This window comes from Armigeres subalbatus, chromosome 2, assembly GCF_024139115.2.
Source record: "Armigeres subalbatus isolate Guangzhou_Male chromosome 2, GZ_Asu_2, whole genome shotgun sequence".
NCBI classification, from domain to species: Eukaryota; Metazoa; Arthropoda; class Insecta; order Diptera; family Culicidae; genus Armigeres; species Armigeres subalbatus.
In genome coordinates this window covers 22,551,854-22,569,592 of record NC_085140.1, presented here as the reverse complement: position 1 = coordinate 22,569,592, position 17,739 = coordinate 22,551,854, and the positions used below count along the sequence as shown (strand labels likewise).

General features: G+C 39.4%; 2 protein-coding genes across 2 annotated transcripts; both read left to right on the top strand.

Moving 5' to 3' along the window:
* The first annotated feature begins 4,874 nt into the window (after positions 1-4,874).
* LOC134214131 (methyltransferase-like protein 25B) lies at positions 4,875-6,494 on the top strand. Its single transcript, XM_062693555.1, has 3 exons — positions 4,875-5,087; positions 5,144-6,326; positions 6,397-6,494. Exons 1-3 carry the CDS (start codon positions 4,989-4,991, stop codon positions 6,471-6,473), a joined length of 1,359 nt encoding a protein of 452 aa, XP_062549539.1. The 5' UTR covers positions 4,875-4,988; the 3' UTR covers positions 6,474-6,494.
* Positions 6,495-12,019: 5,525 nt separating this feature from the next.
* On the top strand, positions 12,020-14,800 carry LOC134214130 (peptidyl-alpha-hydroxyglycine alpha-amidating lyase 1). Its single transcript, XM_062693553.1, has 4 exons — positions 12,020-12,705; positions 12,803-12,848; positions 12,920-13,160; positions 13,414-14,800. Exons 1-4 carry the CDS (start codon positions 12,589-12,591, stop codon positions 14,423-14,425), a joined length of 1,416 nt encoding a protein of 471 aa, XP_062549537.1. The 5' UTR covers positions 12,020-12,588; the 3' UTR covers positions 14,426-14,800.
* Positions 14,801-17,739: the final 2,939 nt, after the last annotated feature.

Here is a 17,739-nt window from a genome sequence, read left to right as displayed (position 1 = left end):
CGTGACCTTTAAGTGGTCTTGTTGTGTAGGGGTTATCACGCCTATCTAGAGAGTAGGAGGTTGAGGGTTCGAGTCCCTCCAAGACACGTGGATTCTTTTTCGCAAATTTCATATCAATTTGTCCATTTCGAAACATATGCTGTGCATATGCACAGCCAAGATATTTAACAAAAAATGGTTTTCGTACGGCCGAGTTGCCGAATAATATGCAATTAATTGTAATCAAGTGTCGGTCTTTCACCGTCATTAGTCGTCTGAGTACACGCGACCGCTTACGTTAAAGGCAATCAAACTCATCAAATGCTTTAGCCAAGCAAGCCTTTGGCACAGCAGAGTGCGATTGAATTCGCATTCTATACCGTCCCGCCCAGACAGTTACTGGGTGGCATGGAGTGCGATCCTCTCGTTTAATAAACAATGTGCACTCGCTTGGCTGTGGATATACAATAGTAAAGCGCATGTAGAGATTGGACAAATCAAGCATCCGAAAGATATTCAATTTGCAAAAAAGAGAGCTAACCGCGGTGGAGGTTGGTACTCGGATTCTGATGGCTTTTCCGCAAACGTGACCTTTAAGTGGTCTTGTTGTGTAGGGGTTATCACGCCTATCTAGAGAGTAGGAGGTTGAGGGTCTGAGTCCCTCCAAGACACGTGGATTCTTTTTCGCAAATTTCATATCAATTTGTCCATTTCGAAACATATGCTGTGCATATGCACAGCCAAGATATTTAACAAAAAATGGTTTTCGTACGGCCGAGTTGCCGAATAATATGCAATTAATTGTAATCAAGTGTCGGTCTTTCACCGTCATTAGTCGTCTGAGTACACGCGACCGCTTACGTTAAAGGCAATCAAACTCATCAAATGCTTTAGCCAAGCAAGCCTTTGGCACAGCAGAGTGCGATTGAATTCGCATTCTATACCGTCCCGCCCAGACAGTTACTGGGTGGCATGGAGTGCGATCCTCTCGTTTAATAAACAATGTGCACTCGCTTGGCTGTGGATATACAATAGTAAAGCGCATGTAGAGATTGGACAAATCAAGCATCCGAAAGATATTCAATTTGCAAAAAAGAGAGCTAACCGCGGTGGAGGTTGGTACTCGGATTCTGATGGCTTTTCCGCAAACGTGACCTTTAAGTGGTCTTGTTGTGTAGGGGTTATCACGCCTATCTAGAGAGTAGGAGGTTGAGGGTTCGAGTCCCTCCAAGACACGTGGATTCTTTTTCGCAAATTTCATATCAATTTGTCCATTTCGAAACATATGCTGTGCATATGCACAGCCAAGATATTTAACAAAAAATGGTTTTCATACGGTCTAGTTGCCGAATAATATGCAATTAATTAAAAATCGTCAGCTAATCGCAGCTGTCTTATGGATTTTCCCGAATAGAAATAAATTGTACGCCGAATAGTTGATATTATTAATTTTCCATTTCACTTATAATCATTATAAACTGTATGATACATGTACATTTGAACGATTAATAAAAATAACGACTTAATCATATACAATGATTCACAGATTGTACAGGTTGTAGTGAGGACTACCTGATATAATTTTATTGCAAACATATCATATCATAAATGATTTAGCTAGCTTTTAACCAGCACAAAAATATGGTGTTTTCTTTTTTAGTGTATTAGTGACAATTAGTTCGGCAAAGTTGTTTTGGCCAACCGCCACATAAGTTTTGTCTTGTAGCAGCGACAATGTGGATTAAAAATTATAACGTTTAGACACCGAAAACGAAACAAAAACGGATGACAATGCATGTAGGTGGAAACTAAATATTGCGAAACAAAAAACTGATATATATATTTCTTGTTTGTTTTCAGAAATACTACCTCCTTAAAGTAAATTGGTATACACCAGATATACACAAGTAAGTACGACAGGAGTTTGAAGGCTGGCTCTAATTTAGAAAACGTTTCACGGAATTTGGTCCTTCATGCAAAGAGGCATCATTCAAGGGATTTGGGCACAAAAAACGAAATTCACGCTTCTTTGAAAATACATGCGGGACCAAATCCCGTGATACCGTTTTCTGAACTGTAAACCAGCCTTAAAATATGTATATGAATCACAATCGATCCGATAATTGAACAGTGTTGCAATGGCCTTACCATTATTGAAATACTAATGCCCCCAGTCGCTCTCAATACTAAGTATTCAGTTTTTCCGTATGGTGGAACAGTCACCCGCAATGTCCTTTCCTTCAATTGACCTTTGTCACATATTTTGGATGCCTCATACTCTTCAAAATTTAAAATTAAAGCCAAGATTATTCCACCTCTAGCGATGTGCATTCCTCACGCATTATAAAAAATAATGTGGAAAATACATTAGAGGAAGGAAAATAGATTTCATTATTTCCATCTTTTTTTTTTTTTTTTTACAAGGGAGAATGCATTTACACACTAACCCAGTACACGTGCATTGTAGTAGCCAAACTACCACACGGAAGTGTACTGGAGTGTCGGACTCGACCATACCGGTAATACCGACTAAACTCCCTTGGGCTCCACCAGCGTTTCCCCTAGGACCTACCGCACAGGACCACTTCTGGGGGACGGCAGTACTAAGCGTACTCACTCATTATCGCTCACACAGGCACTCGTCCCACGCGAGACTGACTTGGGTGCTCGCACCCCATTCACTCCATTTGAGTCTTACTTGGATGCTCTCCCGGACGCTCCGCTGCCATGCCTCGAGGTGTCAATAGCGGTAACTGCCTGGGCCTACAGATATTGCGCTACGACACTCTGCCTCAGCACGAGCAGATCAATCACACCACTGCCGAAGCAGACCATACGCTACCCTGCCGAAGCAGGGACACTCCCCATGCACCACATGTGCACAACTGTAGGTGTGTGGGTACAACCCACTGCTACCCTGCCGCCGAAGCAGCTTCTCCAAAGACCATTCGCTCCATGTGACCCTTTTTCGGGTGCTCACTCTAACACTCCACTGCAATGCCTCGAGGTGTCGATGGGATACCTCGACTCCTGCCTCAGCATGTGCAGTACATACTCAGACTTCTGCTGCGCTTTGAGGTGACAATAGCGGCGGAGACACGCTATGACACTCCTGCCTCAGCACAACCAGATCACTCACTCCCTGCCGAAGCAGCTCACGCGCTACCCTACCGAAGTAGGTACACTCCACAACTTATTCTAACACTCCACTGCCATGCCTCGAGGTGTCGATAGCGGTATGTGGGGACTAATCAACGATACTACGCTACGACACTCTTACCTTAGCATGTGCAGTCCATACTCAGACTTCTGCTGCGCTTCGAGGTGGCCATAGCGGCGGCGACTCGCTATGACACTCCTGCCTCAGCACAAACAGATCACTCACTCCCTGCCGAAGCAGCTCACGCACTACCCTACCGAAGTAGGGACACTCCACATGCCAATTGGCACTCCCTCCCTGGGCTTGTGCTTTTGAAGCGGCACAGTCGCTTTGATAGAGTCCGCTTACGGGCACTTGTGGTTTTGGGAGGATTTTAGCAGAGCCCACTGCTAAATCCCACCACGCCCTAGGCAGTTCTCCCTGACTCGCAGACAGCTGGGGAGGGGTCGTCAAGCCCTTGGACATCATGCTGTTCCTGCTGTCCCTGCTGCCCCCTCATTATTTCCATCTATTCACATTTATTTGTACTCAAGTTTATTTATTTTTCTTCAAATATTACAGTCATTCATTGTTTTCTTCTACTTATTTTATAGGAATATGCAGTCCATCAGGAATATGCAGTCCAGGAATATACAGTGCAATTCAAGTAATTGATTTGAGAGCAGTCATTGATGGACGTGAACGTGTTTTCTTGTTCTTCAAATCAAATTCAAAATTCACCAAGAAATTGTTATGGTGAAAGTTGAAAAAAGATAATTGACTATGACCTAGTGATAATAAATAATAACAGAATGTCATTTGAAAGAGTCCGTTGATTAGGAAAATCTTTAAAAAAAAAAAAAAAAAAAAAAAATTGTAATACGCCTATCGTATAATTGGATATTTATTAAACGCCTTACAATTTCGATTAACCATGGAATCTTCATTTGTTTTACCAAAAATCATACCATTGATATTCTTTGCTAAAAACAATTATAATCCGAATCATTACATGACGAACAATTATGATAAACTACACTACTAAAAATCCACACATATTTATTGGCAAAAATCCATAGATTTAACTTATGATGTATATCAGCGCACACATAACCATTCTCCACGCAAACTACTAATAAAATATATATCCAAATAAACTTTATGTGTGTTCTCGAATTAGCAATTATTTAATTTATGTGTGGTTCTATATAGATTATATTAGGGTGGAGCTATTGCAAAAATTTATAACGGCGACACATATATCTTATATAGATATTTTTGGCAGTGTAATGATATCTTGTAAAATCGCTTGACAAAAATGTATGGAAAAGTTGACCTTTTCGAATGGTAACGATACTTAACAACCCATTCGGTGTATCATCCAATACCGAATTATTATATACACTATCGTAAATATTATTCGTGGTGTAATTTCCGTTCGATCATTTTTATGATTCAATTTTAAATTCTATAACAATTTTTTAAAATTAAAAAACGATAACTAGAAAAATAGTTGTACAATATTATTCTATTCGGGTTGCCTTATTGCGAGAAAACTGAAAACTTCTAATTTTGCGGAGCAAAGAAGAAGTGTTGATATCTCTTCATATCAAGAATATTCGAGAGAAAAAAACTTATAAACTTTGCTCAATACGAGAAAGGCAAACAAAAATCGATGTACCCCCCACCAGTTCTCCGACATCAGATTCTTATAAGAAATAATTTAAATTGTTGCTGGCTGTCGGAGCTTTCATTTTTCCACCATCAGCAGTCTCGCATATCCCGTTATTTTGTGTTCATTCATATTCTGCTGGTTTTCTGGATTTACGCACGTTTGTTTACCTTTTATGCTGATGTGTAGAGAGCCACGATGGACAATGAAACAACGAAGCGAGATTTACAACGCAAGCTACGAAATTCAAAGAGAATTATAAGTAAATACGATTGGTTAATCGATTCATATGTTTTAGTAAGTATCTTCTGGACTTTTGACTATTACTTGTAATAATTTAATATATTTTTTAGGATTTTTACGTGGACAATCATTGGGAGCAACTACCACCGAGCTGGAAACTGTGCTTCGATGGGCTGGACGTTCGGGAGCTGAAAGGTCTCTTAACCGATGACAAATTCAACACACGGCATTTGTGGCCATTATCTATCCTAGCTTTACGAATCCTTTTTCGGGAGTATTGTCTGGCCCGGAATCTCAATATAGAAACAGATTTGGAAAATGAACGAACCCAATGTCGAGCTAAGCAGAAGTTGTTTGATAAATCAGTGAAGCTGAAAAAACGTCACGAAATTGAAAAGTTTGGCGAACAGTGCTGGAAAACTGGAAGAAAAACAAATGTTCAACATTTGGTCGACATTGGCTCAGGGCAGGGAAATTTGGCTCGCACTTTGTGCTATGGATTTGAGTTCAAGGTTTGCTGCATCGAACAAGATGAAAAGCTGGTCGCATCGGCAAGACTAAAAGATGAAGAGGTCTCGTCGCGATTGAAACGGCAGCTGAAAATTGAAACCAAGCATCACCCCGTCCATCTCAGTAAGAAGGTGGACTTGGAGGCAATTGATCCTAGTCAGTTCGTTGAAATGGTGAGGGATGCCTTCAACGTAGAGAAGGATGCTTCGTTTCAGTTTGGTCTCGTTGGATTGCATCCTTGCGGGGATCTCGCCGTGTTCTTGATGAAGCTCTTCCTATCGTGCCCAGAAGCAAGATTTATTAAACTAGTTTGTTGTTGCTACATGAAACTGAGTACCGCTAAGGATAAGTGTACCAACTATGGGTTCCCCATGAGCACATTCAGTAAACAGCTTGGGCTTGGACTGAGCTATGAAGCAAGGGAAATAGCTTGCCACGCAATCGAGCAGTACAACCGTAAACTAGGTGGCGATTATGGAGAATTAAAGGTGCATGCTTTTCGAGCGGCAGTGGAGAAAATTATTGTCAAACTTTATCCACATTTAAAGCATTCCGGACTACGAAGCACTAAGGTCACCGATCTTAACTTTCGCCAATACTGTGATAAGGCAACCAATGGAATGGGGCTTGAGCTGCCAGCGGAGGAATTGGAATCAACCGAAACGGTGAACGATTTGCATCACTGGGAAAGGGTGGTCAAGTTCTACACGTTACGGTTGATGTTCGCTCCGTTGATTGAGTCGATTGTGTTGTACGACCGTTGGCTGTATCTGCTTGAACAGGGTGAGTACATGATTAGGCACTACACAAGACAGGAATGCGCTAATTTTTGTTTATATATATTTTGCATTAGGAATCCAGTGCGGCTTGGACGTTATATTTGATCCTATATGTTCACCACGGAATCATGCGTTGACTGGAGAAAAATAGCTAATGCCTATTAACTCCGAATGGAAAGTTTTCTATTTTTAATCCGAAAATCCATTACTCATTAGATATTACATTGAAAGTCCAATCATTAGAAAGAAGTTCAGTCGTTGCAATATATGCCCCCCGAAGATTCGCATTTCATCTGTCACAATTCAAAATCTGCTGTATTGAATCAAAAGTCTTCAATGGGATTGCTCTCTATGAAGGGTCTAAATAGCGAGACCTTGTCATGGTGGTCTTGAGAAAACAAAACAACAACTGTATCGAAACCGATACTGCATTGATTCTCAATAGCACTGGAGTAATTCGACATGCACTTAAACATTAAGGATACGGGTAACGCTACAATAGATCTAATAATTGGTCGCAGTTTAGACCGCATCGTGCTTTCGTGCTGTGCGGTTCTTTCTCTCTTTGCGGAAGGAAGTTTTTAATACTACCCGAAGCTATTTTAATTTCAACGGTGCTTCTTAGCGCTATTTGTACCCACTGATCCCGTTACGATCTTTGCAAGGACCCGTGCCTTCGTTTTACGTTGGACCCGTTTGCGGAAGTAAAATTCCGACAAGCGGTGGTAATCCTGCAGGGGCACCGTTCTGGGAAAAAACCCCTTAGAAGGTCACGTCTCCACGCTCAGCCATGAGCATTAATAAAAACAAGAGGAAGGGGGTCTCTGAATTCTCCACTTCCTTCAAAGAAACAAGGTTTCAAGACCGTCCTGCCAAAGCACGGAAAAAATAGAAGGAAGCTGGAGAATTCAGATATTCCTTCTAACTCTAATATCGGAAATAATTCTTCTCCAATCGAACTGAGCAATCAGTTCGATTTGATTAATGATGAAATTGAGCAAATCGAATATACCTCTAGCCCAGGTGATTCGATTCATGCGAAAAAGCAAAGGATTCCGCCAATTGTGGTATCTGTTGCCGAGTTTTCTGGCTTCCGAAATGAGATTTTGAGTAACCTTCAGGGGATCAAGGTTTCATTTCAGATTGCTAGGAAGGGCGACTGCCGCGTTTTGCCGGGATCCTTTGACGATCGCAAACGTCTTCTTCAGTATTTAACTGAGAAGCGCCATAAATTCTTCACATACGACGACAAAACTGAGCGATTGTTCAAAGTCGTCTTGAAAGGTCTCACCAGTGATGACAAATCACTGGATGAGATTAAAACTGAAATTTCTCAATTACTTGACTTTTCACCATTCCAAGTAATTAAGATGAAAAAGAAATCCCACTCTGGTACTTCCCAGAGGGGCATTTCCCAAGAATTTTATTCAGTTCATTTTAACAAAATTGAACTAAATAATATGAAAAGTTTGGAAAAGGCCTGTATTATGTCTCATGTCCGTGTTACCTGGGCACATTTCCGCAGGCCTGGGGAAATTCAAAACCCCACCCAGTGCCGTAAGTGCCAAAAGTGGGGTCATGGAACCAAACATTGTCACATGGATGCTAAATGCATGATTTGTGGTGGAACCTCTCACGCCAAGGACGCATGTCCTGTGAGAGAAGATTCAATAAATTTAAATGTGCAAATTGTGGGGCAATCATAAATCCAATTTCTGGGAATGCCCTTCACGCAAAAAAGTTTTGAATTCCCGTGCAAAATTGATGACGGGAAATTCCAATCGGATCCCAGATTCGACGGGTAGAAATTTTTCAAACGCTCAAATTTCGAAACCGGTTACCGGTCGACCAATTCATACCCACCACAATTCTCAAACAAATTTTGCCGCTCGTCAACGGGTAGCAAGCACTTCAGTAAATTCCAATTTTTCCAATGTACCTACGTATGCAAACATCGCTGCTGGTAGACAAAATTTAATGGTCATGTTGCCGATTCAGGTAGCATGACTGCTTCCGATTTTGATTTTTTAACTGAACAATTGCATCACATGATTGATGCAATGTTCAAAGCAAATACCATACCAGAAGCTGTTCAGGTTGGTATAAAGTACATACAAAAAATTGTTATCGGACTCCGTTTTAATGGATCTAAATAATTGTGTGAAAGTTCTAAATTGGAATGCCCGCTCTCTAAAGGGTAAGGAAGATGAATTATTCAACTTCCTAACATTATGTGCATATTGCCATTATAACAGAAACTTATTTAAAGCCCGGACTCTCCATTAAAAGAGATCCAAATTATTTTATCTACAGAAATGATCGTCTTGACAGCGCCTGTGGTGGGGTCGCCATTGTCATTAATAGACGTATCAAACTTAAATTATTTTCTTCGTTTGAAACCAAAGTTTTTGAAACCTTGGGAGTTTCTGTTGAAACAAATTTTGGTCAATTTTCCTTCATTGCAGCCTATTTGCCTTTTCAATGCAATGGGCAGCAAAAGAATTTGTTGAAAGCTGATCTTCAAATTCTGACTCGCAACAAATCAAAATTCTTCGTAATTGGTGACTTCAATGCCAAACACCGCTCATGGAATAATGCTCAAAGCAATTCCAACGGAAAAATTTTATTTGAAGATTGTTCTGCGGGATATTATACTATTCAATATCCCAATGGCCCAACTTGTTTTTCATCCACTCGAAATCCTTCGACAATTGATTTGGTTTTAACGGATTCAAGTCAGCTGTGTGGCCAATTGGTAACTCATGCTGACTTTGACTCTGATCATCTTCCTGTGACATTTGAAATCTCACAAGAAGCCATTTATAATCCAATCAGCTCTACTTTCAATAATCATAGGGCTGATTGGGATTTATATAAAACGTATATCGATAGGAATTTTGATGTTGATATTCCTCTCGATACCAAAAGTGATATTGATAATGCTCTCGTATCTTTGACAAATTTAATTGTCGAAGCCAGAGGCATTGCAATTCCTAAATGTGAAATTAAATTCAACTCCATTATTATTGACGACGATCTTCAGCTACTGATCCGTCTTAAAAATGTGAGGCGAAGGCAATACCAAAGAACTCGCGATCCCGCGTTGAAAGTTATTTGGCGAGATTTGCTAAATTAAATTAGAAAACGTTTCGCTATTCTGAGAAATACCAACTTTGAGAATAATGTCTCGAAGTTGGATCCCAGTTCGAAACCTTTTTGGAAATTAACGAAAATTCTTTAAAAAAACCTCAAAAGCCAATTCCAGCGGAAATAAGGGAAATAAAATTTTATTAACAAATGGCGAAAAGGCTCAAAAACTTGCTCAGCAGTTCGAGAGTGCCCATAATTTTAGTCTAGGTCTCACTAGTCCAATTGAGGATCAGGTTACACGAAGCTTCAAAGACATTCTCAACCAAGATAATGTTTTTGACCCTTCGTTGGGAACTAATTTGGATGAAGTGAGATCTATTACTAGAAAATTTAAAAATATGAAAGCCCCGGGTGATGATGGTATTTTCTACATACTCATCAAAAAACTTCCTGAGAGCTCTTTATCCTTTTTGGTTAATTTATTTAACAAATGTTTTCAATTGGCATACTTTCCAGATAAATGGAAAAACGCCAAAGTTGTTCCAATTTTGAAGCCGGACAAAAATCCAGCTGATGCTTCTAGTTATCCTTAATCAGTTTGCTTTCTTCAATAAGCAAACTGTTTGAAAAGATTATTTTAAATAGAATGATGGTTCATATTAATGACAATTCTATTTTTGCTGATGAGCAATTTGGTTTTCGCCATGGGCATTCAACCACTCATCAGTTATTAAGAGTTACGAACTTAATTCGGCTCAACAAATCTGAAGGATATTCGACTGGAGTTGCTCTTCTTGATATAGAGAAAGCATTTGACAGTGTTTGGCATGAAGGTTTGATTGTAAAATTGATGAATTTTAATTTCCCTCTGTACATTATTAAACTGATCCAAAATTATTTATCAGATCGCTTTATCAGATCACTGCAGGTAAACTATCAGAATTCTAAATCTGATAGATTACCTGTAAGAGCTGGTGTCCCCCAAGGCAGCATACTGGGGCCCATTTTGTATAACATTTTTACTTCTGACTTACCTGACTTACCACCAGGGTGTCAAAAATCTTTGTTTGCAGATGACACGGGTCTCTCAGCCAAAGGGCGTAGCCTTCGTGTCATTTGTAGTAGATTGCAAAAAAGTTTGGATATTTTCTCCACTTACTTGCAAAAATGGAAAATTTCCCCGAATGCTTCCAAAACTCAGCTTATAATTTTCCCACATAAGCCGAGAGCTTCTTATTTGAAACCTTCTAGCAGACATATTGTCACTATGAATGGGGTTCCAATTAATTGGTCTAGCGAAGCTAAATATTTAGGACTTCTGCTAGATCAAAATTAACTTTAAAAATCACATTGAAGGCCTTCAAGCCAAATGTAACAAATATATTAAGTGTCTATATCCACTTATAAACAGAAAATCAAAACTTTGTCTTAAGAACAAACTTTTGATTTACAAACAAATTTTTAGACCTGCCATGTTGTATGCTGTGCCAATATGGACTAGTTGCTGCAATACCAGAAAGAAGGCACTTCAGAGGATTCAAAATAAAATTCTGAAAATCATTCTGAAGTTGCCTCCGTGGTATAGTACCAAAGAACTTCATAGAGTTTCTAATATTGAGACATTGCAACAAATGTCCAACAAAATAATTTCCAATTTTAGACAAAAATCGTTGCAATCTTCTATTGAAACGATTAACTCCTTGTACCCTTAGTATAAAATAGGTTAAGTTTAGTTTAAGTTGAAAACATTGTAATTCCTACATGGTTCAATTCAACCAGAGGAAAAATTCTAACTGCCAGAGGCAATTGAAATGTATTAATAATAACTAAAAATATAACATAGCAAATAAGGATGATAGTGTTAAGAAAACACGGAACACCTAGTCTAAGAGATGAATGCATGTATTAGATAATTAGCAAATAAAGTTAGTTAGTTAAAAAAAAAAAATGGTCGCAGTGGCACACCCGAACAGGAAAAAAAACCTAGCATATTGTGATAGCAAAAGAGGATTGTGCAATAAGCAATCTTTTTGAATCGACCAAACTGAGAAGCGAAAAAAGCAATGAAATTAAAATAACAAAAACGTATCTCCAGATAAAGACTCCTTCAAACGTTGATAACCTTGTACACCACCTTTGAACATTGTTCAATCGCTTCATTGAAACTTCGTCATAAATCCAAATAGCTCAAATCGTGTTCTCATTCGGTTTAGGAATAATCGAGATAGCTACCGGTAACAAGGATACACTGCTACAGAGCTATTATTTCGGCCAGTATAAAAATACAAAATGTTACTTTTTAAATAAAATATGAATAATTAAGAGTAGGTGTTTTTAGACATCATACTGTCATTCTTTCAATTGTGCTTATTCAGCGTCTCGAATGACTCGAGAATTTTCGTTTTCGACTCGTCTCCCATGAGACGACCATGTAAATCATATGGGAGGTATCGACAATTGTCGCCTCAATCGAAACGCCTCACATCATACGAGACGCAGAGTAGGGGTGAATCATCTTTTATTGATTTTTCTTGACACAATCTTGTATTTAATGTTCTATTCGCTTTACGTATTTAAATCAAACATTGTTGTTTAGAGCTAATAAGTTATGGTTCGAGTAACACAATGTCGAACATTTATACATTAATCATAATTTATTGAGATTGTTTTAATGATCCATTCAACAACTGTTAAAGAAACATCAAACTCCGACATCTACCTATATAGTCACTCGTTTACTCACACAGCTGAAAATTAAAATCCGTTCGCAGCCAGCCCATCAATCATGTCAATGAAATTCATTCACCTGTGCCGCTGATTCACGATTGACTTACACTCTGCTGCTTCGCGAAGAAGTTAGTTCATTCAAAATTGTCGGATCGCGCGGATCGTATAGTTCAACTGTGCAATAGAAACAGTTTAGCTGATAACTTGATACAGTATTCTGGCTGTAGTAGCATTGATAACGGTGCTTTATCCATCATCCTAATACAGAACGCTTGAGTGATTACTAATTTTTTATCGAAGAAACTTGTTCAGTGACATGCATGCAGTGTTAAGCTCATTGCACTGATAACACCCAATGATATTGATTTATTCGAGAAAACATATTCGCCACATTCGACTTTTTTACGTGGAGCATTCCTGTATGGGGAAAATATGCAGAAAAATATAAAATGTTTACACAAAGCCAGGAAAAACCGCTCCAACATCTGTGGATGATTTACGTTCTGGTCCAAATACTAACTATCGCCTGGGTGGCAAATGGGCTACCACAGCTTCAACAACAACAGGTGGGTTGAAAGATGAAGAAGAGGAAGTCTTAAATCACTTGAGACAATAATGAAATAGGTGTAACATTTCGTTTACTATTGCCTTTGTTTGTTGAAGGGGCTGAATGCTAGCGGAACTGAGGACCACCGGCAACACGATTTTGGTAATTGGAACTCGGTTAATTGACTGCGTTAATGGTTGGTAGTTAGCAGTATTTGTTTTTCTAATTCACAGAATACGAATACGTGCAGGACTGGCCCAAATTGGACAGGAAGCTCGGTTCAGTGTCAGCCGTAGCCTTCGATTCCCAGGGAAACTTGGTCGTCTTTCATCGAGGTCCAACAGTATGGAATGCGACGTCATTTGATCGGCGAAATCGCTATAATTATATCGATGTTGGGCAGATTGATGAGAACACTCTGTTGACATTCAACCATGAAAGCGGCGATCTGCTAAGCGAATGGGGTGCTAATTTGTGAGTGAAGAGATTTTGTATGACCGTCAAGGCTGGTAGCGAGAAATGCTGTTATAGAAGATGATTATAGTGATAAGGTAGTTTCTCTGATACTTGAATAGTTCCAAAAAATGTTTTTTATAATAAAAATTGTAATTGTAGAATTACAATTTAGAAAACGGAAAAGATTATCAAAACTTAGACAAATGACTCTGCCTTTATCGCAACCAGCCCTATGACGTAAAAATCAAGCTAAACAATCACACTATTTTAGCTTCTACATGCCTCACGGGCTCACAATCGACAAGAGCGACAACTACTGGGTGACGGATGTAGCGATGCATCAGGTTTTCAAATTCGATTTGACGGTGTCTCGAATCAAACCGGTTCTTACGCTTGGCCAACGCTTTGAGCCGGGAACCGGTCCGTCAAATTTTTGCAAACCCACCTCGGTGGCAGTGCTAGAGAATGGAGACTTTTTCGTAGCCGATGGCTACTGCAATGGGCGCTTCATGAAGTTTTCCTCTGAAGGTCAATTGATTCTTACCTGGGGAAAGAACTCGTTCGAGCTAACGCGAACTTTCTCCATGCCACCTGGGTCTGTTCCGGAGAACTTCTTTGCAATACCTCACGCACTAACCTACGCCGAAGACAAGGGTCTCGTTTGTGTGGCCGATCGCGAACAAGGCCGGGTTCAGTGCTTCCATGCACAAAATGGAACATTCCATTCAATGTACAGCAGCGGCAAGATCGGAAGTCGCTTGTTCAGCGTCCAGTACCTTCCGATCCAAGGTGGACTATTCTACATAATAAATGGTCCGCAATTCACGACCTCACAACCCGTTCTGGGATTCATCATGTCAATGAATAACAGCGAAATTGTGGGGCGATTCTATCCAGACAATCCACATCATGTGTTCAGCAATCCACATGATCTCGCCATCAGCGCTGATGGAGCCGAGATCTACGTAGCTGAATTACTACCGACTAAGGTTCACAAGTTTAAACGAAAAGGAACACCAGCGCGACTAGCGGCAATCTCCGAACCCACTGAACAGCACGGGATGCCACCGGAACCGTTTGACGATGGTAACCAGTACGCCAGTGGGTTGACAATCGTGTCTATAGTGGCCAGCTTGATTGGAACCGGATGTCTAATTATGTGCGTATTGCGTACGATGTGGTTTAAACCGTCCGGTGGAAGCGGCAGGCGTCAACGGTTTTCCACCGTTGGAGAGAACATTGCACTGCAACGCATGGATCGGCAAGATGGAGGAGAGTTGTAGATAGGAGGATGCTCGAATTTACAATCAGTCGCAGTTCGGAAAACTAATAAGACTCAACATTCCGTCCGAAATGCAACATGAACTGTGATGATTGCTGGAGAACTTACTGATTGTGAAGTAATAACGAAATGTTCTGTGTATATTTGATAAGCAATATCGTAGTACATATTTATAAAAAGCGATATTCGAATAGGCAAACTCAATGTAATCGTTTTAGTTTCTTAGAATTCAATGAAAAAAACGCTAGTTGAAATTGTTCAAAATTGTATACGTCTTCTATTGAAAGATGTAATAAAATGAAAATAAAATAAAGCCCATGACATTAAATAAAACGATCCATTGCCCTGCAGCACTAGTACGTAACTGATGTCAGAAAAAGAGCACCAGCTGAATAATGTTTAACGTTGGAAAAGAAATCTCAAGTCACACGTGTTTCATCAACATTAACATCCTTATTTGCTAATATATGTTCTTTACTTTTATTATCTCGCGTTTATTTGCAAGGCTCATTTGCTATTTGGCGTTACGGAGCCGGATACTTTTTTTTACAATGTTTTACAATTTTTGTATATGTCACTTCTCACGTCACCTATTGGGGGACGACAAAAGAATATGAAAAAGCTTTTTTGCTTAAACTACTATTTTCACGCTCAATTAATTGATTCTTAGAGAATTTTTAATGCGGTACCAAATAATAATCGATAATCAAAAAACCAAAATTGGATATGTCATTATCAGATGTTCTACGTCTTCCGAGAGTTCCTTGCAGTTTAGGCCTTTTTGGCCTCGACGCATAAACTAATGCCTATGGGTATACATGCTCATGCTCCCAGCAGTCCAAACATCAATATTCATGGCGATTCTTGAATCAAATTGGACATGCCTTCAACATGTGTTCCATTCCAGGCCACCCAAAAATTGGAGTTTAGGCCTTAAGGTCAATGTGGGATTGTAGGCGTAGGTTCTACAGATATAGAAAAAAAAACAATCTAACCTTGAAAATGCAAAAATGCGAACTAGATAAACGCCACATAAAATTTCTGGGTCATAACTTAGATGAGTCTGGGTTCCACGTGTATGAGGCAAAGATAAAACATTTGCAACAAGTTCGACAACCAGCCACCGTTTCAGAGCTACGTAGCTCCATCGACTTAGCATCTTTCATCAGCCCGTATATTCGGAATTTTGCAGAGCTAACCAGTCCATTATGCTCCGTTTCATCTTCTAAAACATGGGACTGGGGTGCTATCCAATCGAAAGCATTCAAAGATATAAAAAAAACAAATCAGCCGTTACAGGCTAGCACTTGGCCATTTTTTCAGATAGTGATAAAACAATCCTAAATACTGACGCATCCTTGTGCAGTACTTGGCCAAGAAATTGTATCAAATAAACCAAGGATTATCAGAAGAATTTTGCTTCAATGGCAAAAAAGTGTGCGTAAAACCAGCGTAAGACTTTAAGAACCGCCAAGGAGGGGTGACAATGGGTCTGGGGGTGAGAATGGGTCATCACTCACTCATCACTCATTGGGCATGACTTTATTTCGTTTTCTGTTTTCGTATTATACTCTTCAAATGCTACATCAATTGCTAGTTTTAATTGATCGCAGATGTCTAAATATTTTTCCAAATTTTCATTCGAATTGTCTAGTTTGTAATTTTTATGTAATTTTTGTTTGCGATTCCTTAAATTTTTTATTTGTCTATTATACCAAATTGGATATTTCGAATTTCCGTTCCGCCTTTTTTTCCTTATTGGGACCTCTTCAGTAATAATATTAAAAATGATGTCATAAAAGACATCAACGGAAGATTCGATATTCCCTTTATTCTCTAAATTTTGCTTCCAGTTTAATCTACTTAGCTTATGTCTTATGTTGTCATAGTTTGCTTTATGGTAATCAAGGACTTCTTCGAAGTCACAGTCGCTGGGTTTTTGATAATCATGAACAATCAGAGAGTATTCAATAGCTGTGTGGAATGTTTCGTTTTTTCATAAGGGATTCAATGATTCTGACACACAAAAATCTTCCTGTATATTCGTTAATAGAAGGTCTAGGGAGCAGTTTTATTGATTCTTAATATGATTGATTTGGTTAAGCCCTAAGCTGGCAATTCTATCAAATATAAACAGTAGTGTTTCATTTTCCCCAACAACTGGAAGTAGGATTTGCTCATTCTCTGAATCCGGAATAAAGTCAGTTGATTAAAATCTCCATAAATATGTACTTTGACTTCAGGTGGAAGTTGCGATAAAATTTCTTCCGCAGTTTTTAAAAAGCTTTCATAAGAAATTGTTTGCGCATGGTCAGGTGAAAAATACACAGAAGAGATGGGTTTCTCCTACGATTTTAGATTTCACCCAGACATGTTCAAAGTTCGTATACTTTTTGGTAGTAATTATTTCTGTATCAAAATAAGTAAAGATTACAATTAGAACTCCACTGTCAGACTTTTTTTTAGATTCTGAGTAATCACGGTCATCCCTGAATACATTAAAGCTGCTTGCAAAAAGTTCTTCATTCCTTACGCTTTCATCCCAGCTGGTTTCAGTTGCCAAAATAACCGAAAAGGACAAGCTTAAAATGTTATGAATTTCCTTAATTTTGGCTGGGCTTTTCATGCGATTGAAATTTTGACAATATATCAAAATTTCAGTCGCATTCTGTTTTGGTGAAGGAAGTACGTCGATTGTGAAAATATTTACCCCTTTCTCGTCGAAATGAGTCGTTACTTCTGAAAATTTGGATTGTGAAATTTGTTGACGCTGTCCCTTATGTGTTGCAGATGTTGTATTCTCAGGTTACTAAGATGACGACGGTAAGATTCCAGATCATCAATTGTCGCCTTCTTAGAAACGCCATACTCCGCATGCACATCGAAGAAGATTTTCCGAAGTTCCTCATCTGTGGTTGGAAGCCCTTGTGATGCCAGGTTAATTTTGATGCTGATGGGTGTCATTCCTTCATGGCAAAATGATGACTCCTTGTCATACAAATATGCCAGATAAAGACGCACGATATACATTATTTTCGGGTCCCGTAGTCGAGCCTTCAGGAAACGTCCGTCTCCGTCAGCTGATTGTTGAGTCAGGCTAACTATAGGTGGACGAATTGGGTCAATTGACCATGCTGACGCTGAATCTGTCGTTGTTGTGGTTGCATCAGCAATTTCCATTGGTAGCTGTTCGAGGTTGTTGTCATTTGAAATTTGTTTGTTTTGCCGGTATGGATTTATAGTCTCGCCCTTCCTGAAGTTGATGAATTTAGGGGTCGAGAGGCCTGCTATTGGATGATCGATGGTTGATGGAGG